Genomic DNA, 21,270 nt, shown 5'->3' with positions numbered 1-21,270 from the left:
ACAGTAAATGTTAATAGCAGCCGGCTGGAATGGCCGAGCGGTTCTAGGTCCGGAACCACGCGGCTGTTACGGTCGCAGGTTCGAATCCTGCCTCCGGCATGGATGTGTGTGATGTCCTTACGTTAGTTAGTTTTAAGTAGTTCTAAGTCCTAGCGGACTGATGACCTTAGAAGTTAAGTCCCATAGTGTTCAGAGCCATTTTTGTTAATAGCAGTCTAGCTTCGTAATTGTCTCCTTGCGTATCTGTTGTTTGGAGACTGATTATTTCTGTACCTGTGAGTCGCGGAGCCTAGAGAGGGTTGAGGTGGGAGTCATAGGGGTAAGGCACCCGTTCTTGCCCCGCCACAAAGGACATTGTATTGTAAGCATTCCTATTTTTACATTATCAGTTTCTTAAGTTATCGGCTAGCTTGCACAAGATAAATAAGCATGAGGACAGTGAGTATCGAAAATAGCAGCCGAGAATTCTAGAAAATTATTGCGATACATGCTGCCGACAATAAATCTGACATAATTCGTGATGAGTGCAAACATCGATCTTATATTGTGTAAATTATACACATGTCAGAATTGTTCAAATCTGTTGCTATACGAGGTGCGACAGTAAAGTAATGAGACTGATGTGGAAAAAAAAATGTTGCTTACCGTTTTAGTCAAGTTTAGTGTTGTCTCCTTCAAAGTAGTTCCCTTCTGATTGCACACACTTTTTCCAGTGCTTCTGCCATTGATGGTAACATTTCTGGAACTCATCTTCTGTAATATCCTTCAAGACCCTCGTCACAGCTTTTTGGACATCTTGTGTTGTTAGAAAATGGTGTCCCTTGACCACCGTTTTGACTCTTGGAAATAGAAAAACGTCGCACGGAGCGATATCTGGTGAATAAGGTGGCTGTGGTAGTACTGAAATTTGTTTTGAGATTAAAAATTGCTGCACTTACAGAGTGCGCATGGATGGCGCATTATCGTGATGCAGAATTCAATTGTCACAAATGTTGTCACGGACACGAAGAACTCTTTTACGAAGTCTTTCTAAAATTCCTTTGTAGTAATATTGGTTATCTGTTTGTCCAGGAGGCACCCACTCTTTATGAACAACTCTCTTGGAAGCAAAGAAGCACACAAGCTTGCATTTCACTTTTGACTTTGTCATGCGAGCTTTTTTTGGTCTGGATGATCCCTTTGAGCACCATTGCGAACTTTGGCGTTTTGTCTCTGGATCGTACTGTAAAAACAAACTTTCATTACCAGTGAGAACACGTCTCAACAATTCTGGATTGATTTTCGTTTGCTCTAACAGATCGGCTGCCACATCTTTCCATGTTTCTCGCTGTTGTGGTGTGAGATTTTTGGGGACCATTTTTGCACAAATCTTTCTCATACCAAGATCTTCATTTATTATTAGATGAACTGTTTCTCGATTGATCTTCAGTTCATCAGCAATCATTTTCACGCATAATCTTCGATCAGATCATACGAGTTCACGCACCCTGGCCAAGTTGACATCCGTCCATGAGGTTGATAGTCGTCCACTGTGGTCTTCAACAATCGTTCTGCCTTCACTAAACATTTTACCCAATTTAATGCAAAAAGAAATGGGCTACCGTTGCGCAATATTATGCGGTTACATTTCCATGACGAGAGACACAAACACGTGTTAACTTATTACAGCACAGCTCACGACTGAGCAGTTGCATCGATGTGCCGCTTGGACTAGAAGCAGCTTATAAACCAAGGTCAAAGATATTGTGCCTATGCAAGCCTGCAGGGTTGCCACATCTTGCAAAGAAAATCAGTCTCATTACTTTATTGTCACACCTCCTATTGTACTCTTAGACCTTAAGTTAAAAGGATTGCACATGCACTTCTCAAATTTTTGGAAAACTATATTCTAAATGGTTTATTTCTCTGAATGCTATGCTAAAGCAAAGTGGTAAGCATTGATTTTAACTAATTATTAGTATTAAAAACATAGGAATGCGTGCTGCAGCAAAGGTGGGGACGATAGGTTATACAACTACACTGCTGGAAATTGAAATAAGAACACCGTGAATTCATTGTCCCAGGAAGGGGAAACTTTATTGACACATTCCTGGGGTCAGATACATCACATGATCACACTGACAGAACCACAGGCACATAGACACAGGCAACAGAGCATGCACAATGTCGGCACTAGTACAGTGTATATCCACCTTTCGCAGCAATGCAGGCTGCTATTCTCCCATGGAGACGATCGTAGAGATGCTGGATGTAGTCCTGTGGAACGGCTTGCCATGCCATTTCCACTTGGCGTCACAGTTGGACCAGCGTTCGTGCTGGACGTGCAGACCACGTGAGACGACGCTTCATCCAGTCCCAAACATGCTCAATGGGGGACAGATCCGGAGATCTTGCTGGCCAGGGTAGTTGACTTACGCCTTCTAGAGCACGTTGGGTGGCACGGGATACATGCGGACGTGCATTGTCCTGTTGGAACAGCAAGTTCCCTTGCCGGTCTAGGAATGGTAGAACGATGGGTTCGATGACGGTTTGGATGTACCATGCACTATTCAGTGTCCCCTCGACGATCACCAGTGGTGTACGGCCAGTGTAGGAGATCGCTCCCCACACCATGATGCCGGGTGTTGGCCCTGTGTGCCTCGGTCGTATGCAGTCCTGATTGTGGCGCTCACCTGCACGGCGCCAAACACGCATACGACCATCATTGGCACCAAGGGAGAAGCGACTCTCATCGCTGAAGACGACACGTCTCCATTCGTCCCTCCATTCACGCCTGTCGCGACACCACTGGAGGCGGGCTGCACGATGTTGGGGCGTGAGCGGAAGACGGGCTAACGGTGTGCGGGACCGTAGCCCAGCTTCATGGAGACGGTTGCGAATGGTCCTCGCCGATACCCCAGGAGCAACAGTGTCCCTAATTTGCTGGGAAGTGGCGGTGCGGTCCCCTACGGCACTGCGTAGGATCCTACGGTCTTGGCGTGCATCCGTGCGTCGCTGCGGTCCGGTCCCAGGTCGACGGGCACGTGCACTTTCCGCCGACCACTGGCGACAACATCGATGTACTGTGGAAACCTCACGCCCCACGTGTTGAGCAATTCGGCGGTACGTCCACCCGGCCTCCCGCATGCCCACTATACGCCCTCGCTCAAAGTCCGTCAACTGCACATACGGTTCACGTCCACGCTGTCGCGGCATGCTACCAGTGTTAAAGACTGCGATGGAGCTCCGTATGCCACGGCAAACTGGCTGACACTGACGGCGTCGGTGCACAAGTGCTGCGCAGCTAGCGCCATTCGACGGCCAACACCGCGGTTCCTGGTGTGTCCGCTGTGCCGTGCGTGTGATCATTGCTTGTACAGCCCTCTCGCAGTGTCCGGAGCAAGTATGGTGGGTCTGACACACCGGTGTCAATGTGTTCTTTTTTCCATTTCCAGGAGTGTATTTGGTGGGGGGGGGGGGAAGGAGGGGGGAGACGGTAACGATGTGTGACATCTCCAGAATCGAACCGTGGAGCCAGTGTTGCATCTGGTGGAGGAGTTAAGTAAGAATGTTGAGCCTTGACATTTGAGCAGGATGGCGCTAGCTAGGTTGACTCACCACCGTCAGTGGCTATGAGCGCGGGGAACCTGGTGGAGGTGGCCACCGGGTAGACGGGCGGCGGCGTGATGGGCAGGATGATGGGCTTCCGCGTCGTGCTCGTCGTCGTCGTCGTCCTGCGCGTCGTGCTCGTCAGCGGCCTCACCGTCACCAGCTGCGTGGGCCGCTGCGTCACCACGCTGGAAAAGGCGCACAAGCGATACGGCACTCAATAACAGCGCCAAAGGTGGGAATTATAAAAAATGGTTCAAATGGCTCTGAGCACCATGGGACTTAACATCTGAGGTCATCAGTCCCCTAGAACTTAAAACTACTTAAACCTAACTAACCTAAGGACAGCACACACATCCATGCCCGAGGCAGGATTCGAACCTGCGACCGTAGCGGTCTCGCGGTTCCGGACTGAAGCGCCTAGAACCGCTCGGCCACACCGGCCGCCCTGGGAATTATACTTTCGGCCACTACAACTGAAACATCACGAAGAACAGCAAATAGTCAGATTTTACTTATTGTGCTTATATATTAGACTATGAAGATAACACGATCAATTCGTAGGTGATATGGGGGTGCATAGGGAACGAAGGTTAGTACACACAGCTGCCACCTCTGGTACCAACCACGGCTCTTAGCCAGCTGGGCAACAAGTCTAACTGAGGTTGAATGACAAAAATGGGTACGCCATTTCATGCTGCTTCAGCTATATGCCGGCGTTTACCAGCCGTTCTGGCTGGCTAGTGCTAGCGGTGATCTGCAAATCTCTCCGCAGTCCATGACCAGATGATTTCAATGGATGAGAGATTTGGGGAACATGCTGGCCAAGGAACAGCCACCTCTTTATCGGGGTAGGTCAGGATAGCACGGATAACATGCGGTCTTGCGTTATAATGTTGAAAGAGGTCTCTGAAAACAGGGCATAGTCGCCGGCCTCAACAAGTAACGTCAGCTATGCAAATTACCGGCTATTAGAACCAGAGGTGATTGAGTTGTGTACTGAGTCGCACCACATAACATCACCTCAGGTGCCAGGTTCGTATGACGATGACATACACAGTGCATACTGCTGCGAGAGGCGCAGGAACGGAGAGTCATGAAGGTACCGACAGGAATGTGGAACTATCCCGACTCCAATGACGTGACCAGCTGCGATAGGTTTCTCGTTTGAGGATTCCTGGAGTGGACAACCCGATCGAGATGGTTCAACAGATTCTCGATTGGGTTTCAAACTGGGGAATTTGGTGACCATGGGAATACGGTAAACTCATGCTGGTGCTCTTCGAACACGCACGTCCTACTGCCACCGTGCCGACTGCATGTAGGGGTCGACATCGCCCCCCTTCCCCCATGATAGCTAAATACTTGTGTTGATTCACTGACCCTTCCAGAATGACGAGATCACTCAGGGAATGGCCTCCGGCCTGCACTATTCCGGCGATTGTGACAGGCTGTTTGTTTTCAGACGTTCCACGCCAGACACGATAACGGCCGTCTACTTGATGGATAAAACATGACTCATCTGAAAAAGCGGCCTGTCGCAACATGGACGTCCAGTTGTGGTATTGACGTACAAATTCCAGCCTTCGTCGCCGATGAATAGGAGGCAGGACTCATCCTACATGGCCTGCTGTGGAGGTCCATACGTTGTGACATTTGCTGAATGGTCGTTGAGCAGGCACTGTTAGTAGCCTCTTGGTTCATCTCAGGGCGGTGGTCAGTTGCTCAGTAGGCCTACGTCTGTTCGGCTATACAAATCTCCGCAGTTTTCGTTCACACCTCTCATCTATAGCTTGTTATCCTCGTTCCAGTTTTGGATAGTGATATTTTTCCATGCACTGTGTACTTTTACCACGGCAGCATGCGAACAGTTTACAGACTTAACCGTTTCGTAAATGCGTTCATATTTGATCCAAAAGCTAATGATGATGCCCTTAGGGATATCAGACAAATCACTCCGTTTCCGCATTACGAGAAAGACTGCACTGTTCTCCGCGTCCCATCGACACTCTTTAGATACCCTCCACAACTAGCGCTGCCACCTGCCATCCGAGTGGCTTTTGCACATTGACGTTGAACACAGGTGGTGGTCACACTAACGTGACTTTACCGTGTAAAATCTGCCAACGTTCAGTCCTCTTGAATCTTCCACATACGTAAACGTTCATTGTTATGCTGTATGTAGAAGAGGGACTCGTGCTACTTCCATTGTTATCGTTGTTGCGGCAACGTTGATGCCCCACCTCGCTCCCTCGTCAAGAGAAGCAATGATCGACTTGTTGACAGGCAGTAGTGCCCCAGACCTCGTCACACTTTCCGTGAGGATCTTAGTCTTGCTGCAAACAAGTCCATTTCCTGACTCAAGGCATGTGACTTGGCTTTAAGACTCAGCACGGCCTGACGAACAATACGACTCGTACGCTGGTCTCGTGGGGCCTTTGAGATAATACATAGCGTTGGGTATAGTCCTCCTAAAACCATAGAGTAGCATGGTAGTTTTGGGATCCAGACCAGCACAAGCAGCAGTATCACGGAACGATAAACCACCATATCGATAGGACACGATCCTGCCGTTATAGATTTCCGACTGGTGCTGGTAGACTTTTACACTTTTTAGTCGAGATATAGCACGATATTCCAACAAAGAAACAACATTCGAACGTTGTTAATGATTGATAAAAGGTTATGTAATCTTTCCTTACACACAGAATCTAGATGGTGTTCCTCCTACCTACTTAATGCACATGCGCTGAAATGTTAATCATTTGCATATCCAAGAACGTAGTGAACTTCAGGACTATTTGCCATTTGTTGCATGTTGCCTTCGCGGTGTTCATTGTGTAAATACGCGAAATTTCTGGCACGCTGAAAAAGAATTTGGCACCCGTCTTGGGCAATTATATAGTATCGCTTCACAATAGCGATTCTGTTGATAAGTCTCCTCTGGTTTAGACATTTCACACAACCTCCTCTGCGGAGGGATCTTCACCAGGGAGAAAGGGTATGGTGGAAACTGCCTCTGCTATACCCTGTTGTTCCCACAGAGAATATTATTGTGTATACGTTGACGTGACAAAAGTCATGAGATATCTCCTAATATCGTGTCGGTCCTCGTTTTACCAGGCATAGTGCAGCAGTTCGAAAGAAGTGCTATGGACTCAACATGTCGTTGGAAGTCCCCTGCAGAAATATTGAGCCATGCTGTTTCTATAGCCATCCATAATTGCGAAAGTACTGCCTGTTGAGGGTTTTCTGCACGAATTGATCTCTCGATTATGTCCCATAAATGTTTGATGGGTGGCCAAATCATTCGGTCGCATCGTCCAGAATGTTTTTCAAACCAGTGGCGAACGTTTGTCACCCAGTAACTTGGTACATTATCATCCATAGACATCCCATCGTTGACTGGGAAGATAAAGTGCATGTATGGTTCCAAAAGGCCACCAAGTAGCCGAATATAACTATTTACAATCAATGATAGGTTCAGTCGCACTGGAGGATCGAGCCCACACCACAATGGGCACACAGAGCCTTGTTGACAACTTGGCTCCATGCCTTCGTGGGGTCTACACCACACTCGAACCCCACCATCAGCTCTTACCAACTGAAATCAGGACTCATCTCACCAGGCCATCGTTTTACAGTTGTCAAGGGTCCAACCGATACGGTCACGAGCTTAGGAGAGGTGCTGCAGGCGATGTGGTACTGTTACCAAAGGTACTCGCGTCGGTCGTCTGCTGCCATAGCCCATTGAAGCCAAATTTCGCCGCACTGCCCAAACGGATACGTTCGTCGTACGTCCCACGTTGATTTCTGCTGTTATTTCACGCAGTGTTACCTTTCTGTTAGCAGTGACAACTCTACGCAAACGCCGCTGCTCTTGGTCGTTTAGTGAAGGCCGTCGGCCAGTGCGTTGTCGGTTGTGAGAGGTAATGCCTATAATTTGGTACTCTTGCACGCTATTGACGCTGTGGATCTCAGAATACTGAACTCCCTAACGTTTTCCGAAATGGAATATCCCATGCATATTGTTTCAACTACCACTCCACTTTCAAAGTGTATTAATTCTCGTCTGTGACTATAATCACGTCGGAAACCTTTTCACGTGAATCATCTGACTACAAATGGCGCCTCTGCCAATTCACTGCCCTTTTATACCTCGTGGTCCGATACTAACGCCATCCTTATGACTCTCTATGACTTCTGTTCAAAATGGCTCTGAGCACTATGGGACTTAACAGCTGAGGTCATCACTACTTAAATCTAACTAACCTAAGGACATCACACACATCCATGCCAGAGGCAGGATTCGAACCTGCGACCATAGCGGTCGCGCGGTTCCAGACTGAAGCACCTAGAACCGCTCGGCCACTTCGGCCGGCTATGACTTCTGTCACCTTCTGTGTACACTGATCTGCAGAACAAGGCTGGATTAATGTTTCGGATCCTTTTTTATGTAACGATGACAAGACTAATAATGCTCTTGTTCTGGAACACTAACATCCGCACTATGGGAACAGATAAATGACCTATAACGAAACGAAACAGGTACGTCTAGGATCAATAACATGTGGTCAATAACATCGTTACTATTACTTATTCTGCTTTTCTTCTAACACACGATATAAATTAAGTAGAAATGTAAATAATGTGAAAGTACTGGGAATCATGCAATTATATTTTTTTCTTATTTTCATGGAGGGTGCAGCTGTTTTCTGAAGACAAGAAGATTTGTCTCTGTTTTTGTGATGACCGTTCCAGAGTCTGGATCCCGACAGAGAAAAATATTTCTTTTTATTACTATGATACGGAGTGGTACAGGGAAGATTTTGCTTTGGTGAAAATTTTTATTCTGTGGAGTTAATTAACACTGAATACAAATAAGTGAGACTGTGGAACGTCAATGACAAGTAGGTAAAATAAAGAGTGTGGTACCCTCTGCTGTTATGTCAAAGTTTCTTCTTTAGAAAGAAATCGTTGTTTGTGAACCAATAACAATGGGACGAAGAGAGACTTGGAAACGACAGCCAATGAGTCTTTTATGAGCGAATAACTTTGCTTCAGTTTTAGATAATTTGTGTTTCACACCTATATGCTGTGCCCACTGTGATATGGCAAATAAGACAATGGCTGATGGTGCTCAGACTCATTGCCCCTGTATTTAAGTGTAACTGAAATGGTCAGCGCATAGGTGGTACTTGCAGTGGAACGGAAGATAGTGGATCACGTTCTAACCCATGTTACTTACTTTCCTCATTTGATCTGGTTGCTTGGACACTACATGTTGGCGGTATGGTAAAGATGATGTCGAAATCCACTACATCGAAAGCTTTACTGAAATTCAAAAAGCACAAAATATCAACCTCTTGTCTTTTTGTGTGGATCCAGGTACTCCGTCATTTTTATCACGTCGATCAACCTGCAATGATATTTGCAGCAGACTTACTGCTATTCGTGTAAAAGTTTCTTTGTCATTCATTAGTTTGTAATATGGTCATGTAGTATGCTTTCCAATCCCTGGGAATGTACTGCCAGAACACAAATGAGTGCGTAGTCACAGAAATTCTTTGCGGATATATTCTTAAGTAATGTTTTCAGAATTAACAAACAAATCCGAAGTATTTTGACTCATTATCAAAGCTGAAGCAGTAACTAACAAAAATAATCAGAAAAAATAATAGTTACAGGCAGGTGAAGCAGATAGAAGGCCCCAACACCGAAAAACCACAGTGCACATTATTAGATGATGGTGGTGCGGTACAGGTACGAGACGATGTGTGCTGGTCGGAAACAGGGAAGAGTTAAAACAGGTGAAGGAGATATCGTCCTATGGTAGCAGTTTTCATGGGGTGATACACGGATCCTAGTTTGCCGGCCGTCGTCTCTCACTGACAAACATTGAAGGTTGATTTCTTTTTGTGGGGGGAGGAGGTCATCAGTCTTCTGACTCGTTTGATGGCGCCCGCCATGAATTCCTCTCCTGTGCTAGCCTCTTCATGACAGAGTAGCACTTGCAACCTAGGTCTTCAATTATTTTCTGGATGTATTCCAATCTCTGTCTTCCTCTACAGTTTTTGTCCTCTGCAGTTCCCTCTAGTACCATGGAAGTCATTCCCTCATGTCTTAACAGATGCCCGCTCGGCTAATCCCGCGCAGCCTTGAATTTTAATTCCACTCCTGAAACTTTCTTTTATTTCCATTATTGCTTCCTCGATGTACAGATTGAACAGTAGGGGTGAAAGGCTACATCCTTGTCTTACACCCTTTTTAATCCTAGCACTTCATTCTTGTTCGTCCACTCATTATTCCCTCTTGGCTCTTGTAAATATCGTATGTTACTCTTCTCTCCCTATAATTTACCCCTGTTTTTCTCAGAATTTCGAACACCTTGCACCATTTTACATTGTCGAAGGATTTTTCCAAGTCGACAAATCCTATGAACATGTCTTGATTTTTCTTTAGTCTTGCTTCCATTATCAACCGCAACGTCAGAATTGTCCTCCAGTGCCTTCACCTTTTCTAAAGCCAAACTGATCGTCATCTAGCACATCCTCAATTTTCTTTTCCATTCTTCTGAATATTATTCTTGCCAGCAACTTGGATGCATGAGCTGTTAAGCTGATTGTCCGATAGTTCTCGCACTTGTCTGTTCTTGCAGTCTTCGGAATTGTGTGGATGATATTTTTCTGAAAGTCAGATGGTATGTCGCCAGACTCATACATTCTATACACCAATGAGAATAGTCGTTTTGTTACCACTTCCCCTAATGATTTAGAAATTCTGATGGAATGTTATCCATCTCTTCTACCTTATTTGATCTTAAGTCCTCCAAAGCTCTTTTAAATTCTGATTCTTACACTGGTTCCCCTATCTCTTCTAAATCGACTCCCATTTCTCCTTCTTCCTGTATGCTGAGACTGTCCTTCCGACAACCATTTCTTTTTTTTTTTATTTCCTCACATTTTTCCTGCAGCTATTTCGTCTTAGCTTACCTGCACTTCCTATTTATTTCACTTCTCAGCGACTTGTATTTCTGTGTTCCTGAGTTTCCTGGAATATTTTTGTACTTCCTCCTTTCATCGATCAAATGACGTATATCTTCTATTACCGATAGTTTCTTTACAGTTATCTTCTTTGTACCTACGTTTTTCTTTCCAATTTCTGTAATGGCCCGTTTTCGACATATCCATCCCTCTTCAACTGTACTGCCTACTGAGCTATTCCCTATTGCTGTTTCTATAGCCTTAGAGAACTTCAAGCGTATCTCGTCATCCTTAGTACTTCTGTATCCCACTTCTTTGCGTATTGATTCTTCCTGACTAATGTCTTAAACTTCTGGCTGCTCTTCAACACGACCAGATTGTGATCCCAGTCTATATCTGCTCATGGGTACGCCTTACAATCCAGTATCTGATTTCGGAATCTCTGTCTGACCATGATGAAATCTACCTGAAATCTTCCCATATCACTCGGCCTTTTCCAAGTACGCTTCCTCCTCTTGTGATTCTTGAACAAATTATTCGCTATTATTAGCCGAAACTTGTCACAGAACTCAATTAGTCTTCGTACTCTTTCATTCCTTGTCCCAAGCCCATACTCTCCTGCAACCTTTTCTTCTTCTCCTTCCCCTACGACTTCATTCCAGTGTCCCATGACTATTAGATTTTCGTCTCCCTTTACGTACTGTATTACCTTCTCAATATCCTCATATACTTTGTCTATATCTTCATCTCCAGCTTGCGACGTTGGCCTATATACCTGAACTATTGTTGTCGGTGTTGGTTCACTGTCGATTCTGATAAGAACAATTCTATCACTGAACTGTTCACAGTAACACACTCTCTCTGCCCCACCTTCCTATTCATAACGAGTCCTACTCCCGTTATACCATTTTCTGCTGCTGCTGATATTATCTTATACTCATCTGAACAGGAATCCTTGTCTTCCTTCCACTTCACTTCACTGACCCCTACTATATCTAGGTTGAACCTTTGAATTTCTCTTTTCAGATTTTCTAATTTCCCTACCACGTTCAAGCTCCTGACATTCCACGCCCCGATTCGTAGAACGTTATCTTTTCGTTGATTATTCAATCTTTTTTTCATGGTCACCTCCCCCTTGGCAGTACCCCCCCCCCCCCCCCCCCCCCCCGGAGATCGGAATGGAGGACTATTCCGGAGACTTTTGCCAGTGGAGAGATCATCACGACATTTCTTCAATTACAGGCCACATATCCTGTCGATACACGTTAGGTGTCTTTAATGAAGTGGTTTCCATTGCCTTCTGCATCTTCATGCCGTTGATCACTGCTGATTCTTCCACCTTTAGGGGCAGTTTCCCACCCCTAGGACAAGAGAGTGCCCTGAACTTCTGTTCACTCCTCGGCCCTCTTTGACAAGGCCGTTGGCGGAACGAGGGTGACTGCTTATGCCGGAAGTCTTCGGCCGCCATTGCTGATTATTAATCAAAATTTAAGCAGTGGCGGGATTGGAACCTGGGCCCAAGGACGTTTTGATTACTAATCAAAGACGCTACCCCTAAACCAAGAGTGCAGGTACCCACAGTGCACGTACCCATTTCTTCGCCTCCAGCTTCCCACAGGGAACCAGTACACTAACCACGAGCACGAGTCCATCGCTCCCAAATGTGTCAAAGTGGACTCGGGAACGCTCTATGAACATGAGAGTGCTTATGAGATTCTCCAGTCATCTGCTCTCACTTGCACCAAGAACACCTGAAATATCACCGAGCGAGCTCTACAGTTAAGGTCAGGCGCCTTGAGCCTACCTCGTTGTGTTGCAGGTAGTAGCCGAACATCATGATTCAGGAGAGTTCGTCAATACTTTCATAGTCTCGTGGAGTATATTCCAAGATGCGATGTCGCCATTATGAGGCCGAAAATGGTGCAACACGCTAGTAAGGGTTATCTCTACTTCAGTGTACAGAATGTCCCACTCGAAAGAGGCCCTGCAAACACATGTAGCAATTCCGCTGAAATAGCACCGTGTAATCTGTGACGATTGACATGTCAACAATGCACTCTGCAAGATCGTTTGACGCAACATTGTGTTCCCGCGCGTCACTGTGCTGGAGCTCAGTGTCCAGTGTTTTGTGACAACGTATCGCTATTCTGTCGAAGAGCGCTTGTTCCTTGTGAAACAATATTGGATTACTGGTTCCATTAAGATATGTCAGCGAATGTTTGTTGAACGGTTTTGTGACCAGCATATACCGTCTAAATTCTGCACACAAAAGGTAGTGAACAAGACGGTGAATATGGAATGGTGTTGGATCTTCACGGCGGGAGATGGACGCCATTATCGGAAGAAAAGGTGACTGACGTGGAACAACGATTGTTGGCCTCTCCTGCAAAGTATGTTCGACGTTTATCTCAGGAATGTGGAATGTCACAGAGAACGTGTCACAGACCTGCAAAGAAAACTGACTTGTATCCATACAGGTTTACAGTTGTTCAGGAACTGCATGTCAATGACAAAGACAAACGCATTACATTTTGAAGTTGGTTTCAGCAACTGGTTGCTCAGAGGTCAGGAATACTGCGGTACACATGGTTCATTGAAGAGGCCTGGTTCCACCTCTCTGGCTATGTAAACTCTCAGATACACTTTTCTGGTGTAATGAAAATCCACATGCACTGGTCGAGCAACACCTGCATTCACAAAAGATTGGCGTGTTCTGTGCAATATCGTAGTGTCACATCATCGGACCAATTTTTTTTCGAGTCCACTGTGACAAATGCAGTTTATATTGAAATGTTTCGGGAGTTTGTGACCCAGTTGGACGATGAAGAACTTATTCTCGGCTGGTACCAATAGGTTGGCGTCACATGCCACATGTCTCGAGTGATCATGGCTGAGATCGAAGCATTTTTCCCCGCCAGAGTGACTTCGAAAGGACTATGGTCCCCAAGGTCATCTTTTTCATCTGGGGTGGCCGAAAAGGTAAGGTCTGCAGGAACAAACCACACAGCTTAGGCGATTTACGAGAGAACATCATTCGTGAATTCCAGGCACTGACTTCAGAGGCTCTGGCAGCAACAGTCGAGAATCTGCAAAGTCGTCTTCACTGTGTTTACATGTCGAGGGCGGTAACTTCCAGCACCTTTTGTGATTCATCTTTATTTCCCCATGACGAAGGTATGAAATATTCGTTTCATTTCATCTCATGATCTTTATGCATGCCTTTAAGTGTAATTTAAGCAAATGTTTGTTTCTGGGGCCTCTTTCGTGTGACCGTGCGGTCTAGGGCGTCTTGTCACAGTTCGCGTGGCTGTCCCCGTCGGAAGTTCGAGTCCTCTCTCGGGCATGGGTGTGTGTGTGTTGTCCTTAGCGTAAGTTACTTTAAGTTAGATTAAGTAATGCGTAAGCCTAGGGACTGATGACCTCAGCAGTTTGGTCCCATAGTCCTTACCACAAATTTCTAATTTTTCTCTTTCGTGTGGGACACACTGTATTATAAGGTCAGTATCATTTGCTACTGGTTGGAAAGTATTTCCTAATAACTACAATGAATTATTTGCCATGGAAGAATTCATGCAGTTATGGGAAATGTTAGTGGTGCCAACTTCTATTTTCTGTGATCTGTCTCCGGCCGCTGTGGCCGAGCGGTTCTAGGCGCTTCAGTCCGGAACCGCGCGACTGCTACGGTCGCAGGTTCAAATCCTGCCTCGGGCATGGATGTGTGTGATGTTCTTAGGTTAGTTAGGTTTAAGTAGTTTTAAGTTCTAGGGAACTGATGACCGCAGATGTTAAGTCCCATAGTGCTTTGAGCCATTTGAATCATTTTGTGATCTGTCAGAAATATTTGATAGTACTATTCACAGTATTCTCCTGTACGAGCACAAATACACGTCGTCACCCAGAAGACATAGTCAGATGTCAATGTAACTTCCTTCACGTGTATACCATCGACATGTAAGTAAATCATTAGTGTTGCAATTCTCTGTGACAGATAGAACGGTCACCGGGATGTTTTAGTGTTGTTGGTGTTAAGTGTTGTTACCGGGCCTGGTAGAGTATATACAAGACGTGAACAGGGCAAACTTTGAGTGCTCACTGTGAAGAACGTAGAAATGCCGTATACTTGTGTGTGAGTGTTATCAGAACCTAACGGTTTGAAGCGAGTCTCACTGTGGGGTCCGTTTGGCCGGCTGGGTGAACTGCGCGTCATCCAGATTTGTGATGCATTCCGATGTGGCAGTGGCCTGATGTTACATGAAAATGTAATGGCCACTATTTTCGTCGTCAGGAGTCTGGTCGACCACGTCTGACCACCACAAAGAAGGACTGTCGTATTTTGCGTCAAGAACATCATATGCTCGTCACATCTGCACCTGCCGCTCGAGAACAAGTAATGGACCCCCCCGCAATATTCTGTGTCAGTCCGCACTATTAGCTAGCGGAAGCAGGACAAGACAATTACCATCCCAGGTTTAGGTTGCCGTTAACACCAAAATACAGACGGCTGCTTTTGAAGTGGTGCTTTGACCTGGAAGCATGGGCTGCTGATGAAAGTCGTCGCATCGTGTTCTGCGATGAATAAGCAGTTCTATACTACCCTGAAAGGACAGTGGACGAGGTCCCATTCGTCCTGCATTCTGGAGAGGCATAGCGGTGCTACTCCTTTACTCCTGGCATCATCCCATCAAGTATAAGTTAACAGGTTACGGCCGGTAGACAGTCAGAGAACTTTGATGGCACAAGGGTACATTACGGCATACTGAGTGCTGAGTCCTCAGTTGTTACCTCTCTTGTGATAGTTTCATGGTGCAATTTTGCAAGTGCACAATATTTATACACACATTCACGTGCCTCTATGAATTGTCTGCGTGATTTTGATGTAGTCTCATCTCCAGCAAGATACGAAGATCTGTCCCCGATAGAACTTGCGTGGGACCTGCCCGAACTACAACTCCGTCCCAGTGACAGTATGCAGGATATCACGGACCAGTTACAACAGTTGTGAACCATCTTGCCTCACAAGATGATATGACGGCTTTAAGACACATTTCCTAAACGAATTAGTGCATGCTTCCAAGCAGAGGGGTGAAACTTCACACTGGTAAATATGTTCATACTACCAAGTTATTTGTAAATTTGACTCGATATTCTAATCACCACATCACATACCCTGTCAATCCGAGAAGTTTCATTTCGTTTCCTCCACCTCTACTGGCTGCTTCACTTTTTTTGTGAGGCAGTGATTACAGTGTCACGGATGCTGCTGGTAACTACACTGAAGAGCCAAATAAACTGCTACACCTGCCTAATATCGTGTAGGGCCCCCTCCAGCACGCAGAAGTGCCGCAGCACGACGTGGCATTGACTCGGTTAATGTCTGAAGTAATGCTGGCGAGAACTGACACCATGAATCCTGCAGGGCTGTCCAATAACAGTAAGAGAACGAGGGGGTGGAGATCTCTTCTGAACAGCACGTTGCAAGGCATCCCAGACATGCTCAATAATGTTCATGCCTGGGGAGTTTGGTGGCCAGTGGAAGTGTTTAAACACAGAAGCGTGTTCCTGGAGCCACTCCGTAGCAATTCTGAACGTGTGAGGGTCGCGTTGTCCTGCTGGAATTGCCGAAGACCGTCGGAATGCACAATGGACATGATGGATGCAGGTGATCAGACAGGATGCTTACGTACGTGTCACCTGTCAGAATCGTATCTAGACGTATCAGGGGTCCCATACCACTGCAACTGCACCCTTATAGAGCCTCCACCAGCTTGACAGTCCCCTAGTCCCCTGCTGACATGCACTGTCCATAGATTCATGAGGTGTCTCCATAACCGTACATGTCCGTCCGCTCGATACAATTTGAAACGAGACACGTCCGACCACGCAACGTGTTTACAGTCGTCACCACTGCAACGTCGGTGTTAACGGACCAAGGCGAATTGTACAGCTTTGTGTCGTGCAGTCATCAAGGGTACACGAGTGGGCCTCCGGCTCCGAAAGCCCATATCGATGATGTTCCGTTGAATGGTTCGCACGCCGACACTTGTTGATGGCCCTGCACTGAAATCTGTAGCAATTTGCGCAAGGGTTGCACTTCTGTCACGTTGAACGATTCTCTTTAGTCGTCGTTAGTCTCGTTCTTCCAGGATCTTTTTCCGGCCGCAGCGATGTCGGAGATTTGATGTTTTACCGGCTTCTTGATATTCACGGCACGCTCGTGGAATGGTCGTACGGTAAAATCCCGACTTCATCGCTACGTCGGAGATGCTGTGTCCTAACGCTCGTGCGGCGACTGTAACACCACTTCAGACTCACTTAAATCTTGATAACCTGCCACTGAAGCTGCAGTAACCGATCTAACAACTGCGCCAGACACTTGTGTTATATAGGTGTTGCCAACCGCAGCGCCGTGTTCTCTCTGTTTACATATCTGTGTATTTGAATACGCATGCCTGCACTAGTTTCTTTGGGGCTTCGGTGTAGGTTACACCCCGTTCAGCTAAAACAATGCAGTGTGTCATATAAAGAAACTTAGAGATTGAATACAGTGATATAGCATCTTCATAACTGGGACTAATCACTAAAGCTGTATCGGTACCACAGGCATCGTTAGTGACTTCACTCTTGTTCTTGTTATGTACAGGTTGCATCTCAAATGAATGTAAAAGAATGAGAGGGGGTAACGTGGGTCGTAAAAAGGAAAATTTCACACAGCAACCCACGTCCGTGCCCCATAGCGTACAGCGCTAGGCGTCATATAACAGTGTCGTGCCGCCGGGAAGTTATGCATACAGCCAGCCGTTCGAGTCGAAATGGTAGCAGGCATTTTGGTCGGGACAACACCACGGAGTTTCTTCGGTATTTGCTGGGACGCGAACGCGTTGCGATTGGCACTGCAAATGCCCGCTGATACCATGTTGCACAGAGTGCGGCACATGTGCACACTGCCCACTCTGGTTCGCTCTGACATCTTTGTGTTTGGTACTGTGCGGAGCGGACCGGAAATGGAGTTCTTTCCTTGGTAGGAAAGGGCAGACGTGCACTGTGCTTACGGATCGGCGGATGAAAATGATCTCACTGCTCAGCGGTTGTACATTCAGCGGTATCCGAATCGGCGAGTACCAGATTCCGCACATTCACCGCCATCCAGAGTTCCCTGAGAGAGAAAGGAGCATTTCGTGTGAGTTACAACGACACATGTGCATTTAAGGCCTACATCGAAACCCGGTGTATTCATTTTTTGATACAGGTGCGAAGACCAACGCACAATGCGCATACCAGAGATTCAAGAGGAGGCGTTGGCAGTGTTGCAAAAAACACGCCCTCGTCGAGTTCAGTGTTGCTCAAGAAATTGGTGTAAGCCATTCCAAGGTCGGACGTGCTTGAAATGAATATGGTTTGCAGCCTTACCGCTTTCAGAAAGTACAAGCCCTTACCCCATAAAATTTTCCGCGTCGAATTGTCTTTTGCCCGTAGTTTTAGCAGAAGTGTGCCATTCGACCTGAGTTCCCACACTTTGCACTTTTTGCGGATGACGCATTCTTTGCAAGGGAAGGTGTGTTCAACAATCACAATCAACATGTGTGGGCATGGGAGATTTCTCACGCCGACTTGTTCGTGGTCACCAATAGCGCTTCGCCGCCAACGTTTGGGCTGGTTTGGTAGGTGACAATCTAATTGGTCCATACACATTCTCCCGACGACTGAACACAAGCAGATATACAATATTCTTAAGGAAAACATGATCATAGTTACCAGAACACATCCCACTCAACGTGTGAATGCGCACGTGATACCAACATGATGGTACATCCGCACATTTCTCTCATGCGGTGCGAAATCATTTGGATGATATCTTTGGCGCCAACCAGATAGGGTGCGGTGGCCGACAGCATGACCTGCAAGGTCCCCCCACTCGACTCTCCTCGATGTTGTCGTCTGGGAACAACTGAAATGTGTTGTGTAGAAACACCTATCGAGATGTATGAAGAACTGATAGGGCTGGTTTTGGCAGCCTCTAATGTAATAACCACTTTTTTAGGGCTGTTTGAATGCGTGCAATCATCACTCGGGCATCATTGCAAGAGAGCGCAATTTCGAGCAGTTACTATAGCTATTTGCAAATAGAGGTAATGAAACGTCAACCCCACCTCTCTCTTACCTTGATATAAAAAAAATTGAAAACGTGCCCTGCAGAGCTGCTAGCAGGTTAACTCGGATGGCGGTTTCTATGGCTATCTTCCTGGTGGTGCGCTACGCAGCCAAAGGGCGCCTAGTGAGGGATGCGGACAAGGCTTGCTATGTGAAAGTTGCTTGTTATGACCCATTATATCAGTTACATCAGCCTTCTCATTTTTACATTAATTTTAAAAACATCCCGTATAAATCATTTGCCATCGTGTACCGAAGAAGTGGAGATAGTGCTGTTAGCTAACGATATATTTGAAAACTCAAAACTTTCTTGGTAGTTAATAAGCTGTTCCCTACAAATGATCTGTCTCTTAACTTAGATAAAACACAATACATCCAACTGTACAGCGCACATGGTCTGACCATATCATTATGCATGAGGGATATTGATAAATGAAACAGAACATTCTATATTCTTGGATGTTTATAATGAGAAGAACCTGAAATGGAAGTTCGTTGTTACAGATCTTTTTAAACGGCTAAGATCGGAAACTTCTGCATTACAGGTGACACTAGGTACTGGAAGCGAAAGTATCAATAAACTGACTTGTCTTTTTCTCGCATTGGCCAATGTTTTATATTATAACACCTCGGGAGACTCATCCCGAAGGGAAAAAGGGTTTCTCAGACGCCTGTAACAACGTTGATATGTGGTGTCCACTCTAGATCGTCTTTACACAGTTTGGCATACTCACAACATCCTCACGAAAACATTTACTCCTTTGCGAAATTTGTTGTCAACAGTCAACCAAAATTCGAAAACAACATTAACATGCATAAATAAACACTAGAAGGAGAAAAGGTGTACCCAACCCATCATTCAACCTTAGTGTTCCACATAACGAAGAGAGCTATTCGCTCATAAAAATCTTTAACGACTTCACGCAGTGTTGTCATGAATATAATAATAAAATTAAAGGCAAATAGAAAGTGAAGTCATATTTGCTTGACAGCTCCTTCTAATCCAATAGAATACTTTATGAATGTACGCGCATGTGTGTGTGTGTGTGTGTGTGTGTGTGTGTGTGTGTAAGCGTGTCTAAAGAAGACAAAGAGAGAGAGACAGGGAGGAAAAAGAGAGAGAAGGGGAAGAGATATATATATAAAGAGGGAGGGATGACGTTAGGTATTGAGACATGACATTATGCACTACCCGCCGCGAGGTTGTATGTTGACTGGTGGTCCCGAAGGCACTTGATGCGGTAAGTGAAGTATAGGAGGCAATCAGAGACGAATGGGGAATCACTCTAGCAACGATAAGGAGCACAAACGCGGAAATCCGCCGAATTAAGCGACTTTGACAAAAGCCAAATTGTTGTGGCCCTGTGCCTGGGGGACGAGCATCTCGGAAACGGCGAAGCTGGTCGTGTGTTTGCGTGCTGCTGTCGTGACCATATGAAACCACGAGTAGGCAACAAGAATTTAGCTGTCCATACCACATCACAGAACATAGGGATCGGAGGCTTGCCCGCTCTCTAAAGCAGGATAGGCGGAGATCTGTGTCAGATGTGATAACAGTGTACATCGCTGGAGCAGGCACAAGTGTTTTGGAGCCCACCGTTCAGCGCAGTGTTGAACGTGGTGTTCCGCAGCAGAGGACCCCTGTGTGTTCCCATGTTGACCCAACAATATCGTCTATTATGATTACAGTGGGCACGGGATCATCCAGATTGAACCGCGGATCAATGGAATCGTGTCACCCGGTCGGATAAATCCCGTTTATTGATAAACAACATATGCCGTCATCCAGGCGAACGGCTGCTAGAGACCTGTAGCGCGCCATGAACGCAGGCCAGTGGGAGCAGTATTATGTAATGGGGGACATTCATCTGGGCTTCCATGGGTCCTGCGGTAGTAATCGAAGGTACTATGACAGCTGAGTAGACAACATTCCATTACAACTACTGACGGCCTAGGGAGAGCCAGTCCTGACAAAACTCTACCATCTGGTGAGCAAGATGTAAGAGACAGGCGAAATACCCTCAGACTTCAAGAAGAATATAATAATTCCAACCCCAAAGAAAGCAGGTGTTGACAGATGTGAAAATTACCGAACAATCAGTTTAATAAGTCACAGCTGCAAATACTAACGCGAATTCTTTACAGACGAATGGAAAAACTGATAGAAGTCGACCTCGGGGAAGATCAGTTTGGATTCCGTAGAAATGTTGGAACACGTGAGGCAATACTGACCCTACGACTTATCTTAGAAGAAAGATTAAGGAAAGGCAAACCTACGTTTCTAGCATTTGTAGACTTAGAGAAACCTTTTGACAATGTTGATTGGAATACTCTCTTTCAAATTCTGAAGGTGGCAGGGGTAAAATACAGGGGGCGAAAGGCTATTTACAATTTGTACAGAAACCAGATGGCATTTATAAGAGTCGAGGGACATGAAAGGGAGGCAGTGGTTGGGAAGGGAGTGAGACAGGGTTGTGGCCTCTCCCCGATGCTATTCAATCTGTATATTGAGCAAGAAGCAAAGGAAACAAAGGAAAAGTTCGGAGTAGGT

The 21,270-nt window shown here is 46.0% G+C and overlaps 1 protein-coding gene across 1 annotated transcript in view; it reads right to left on the bottom strand.

The window, feature by feature from the left end:
* The window catches only part of LOC126106195 (proclotting enzyme), a 161,117-nt gene that overhangs the window by 88,020 nt on the left and 51,827 nt on the right, over window positions 1-21,270 (bottom strand). Inside the window, exon 5 of the mRNA XM_049912459.1 lies at window positions 3,598-3,776. Within this exon, the coding sequence (XP_049768416.1) occupies window positions 3,598-3,776 (179 nt within the window). The remainder of the gene's footprint in view (window positions 1-3,597; window positions 3,777-21,270) is intronic.

The sequence above is a fragment of the Schistocerca cancellata genome, chromosome 1 (assembly GCF_023864275.1).
Source record: "Schistocerca cancellata isolate TAMUIC-IGC-003103 chromosome 1, iqSchCanc2.1, whole genome shotgun sequence".
Lineage (NCBI taxonomy): Eukaryota > Metazoa > Arthropoda > Insecta > Orthoptera > Acrididae > Schistocerca > Schistocerca cancellata.
The sequence above is the reverse complement of the archived record's forward strand: the minus strand, read 5'-3'. Positions and strand labels throughout refer to the sequence as shown.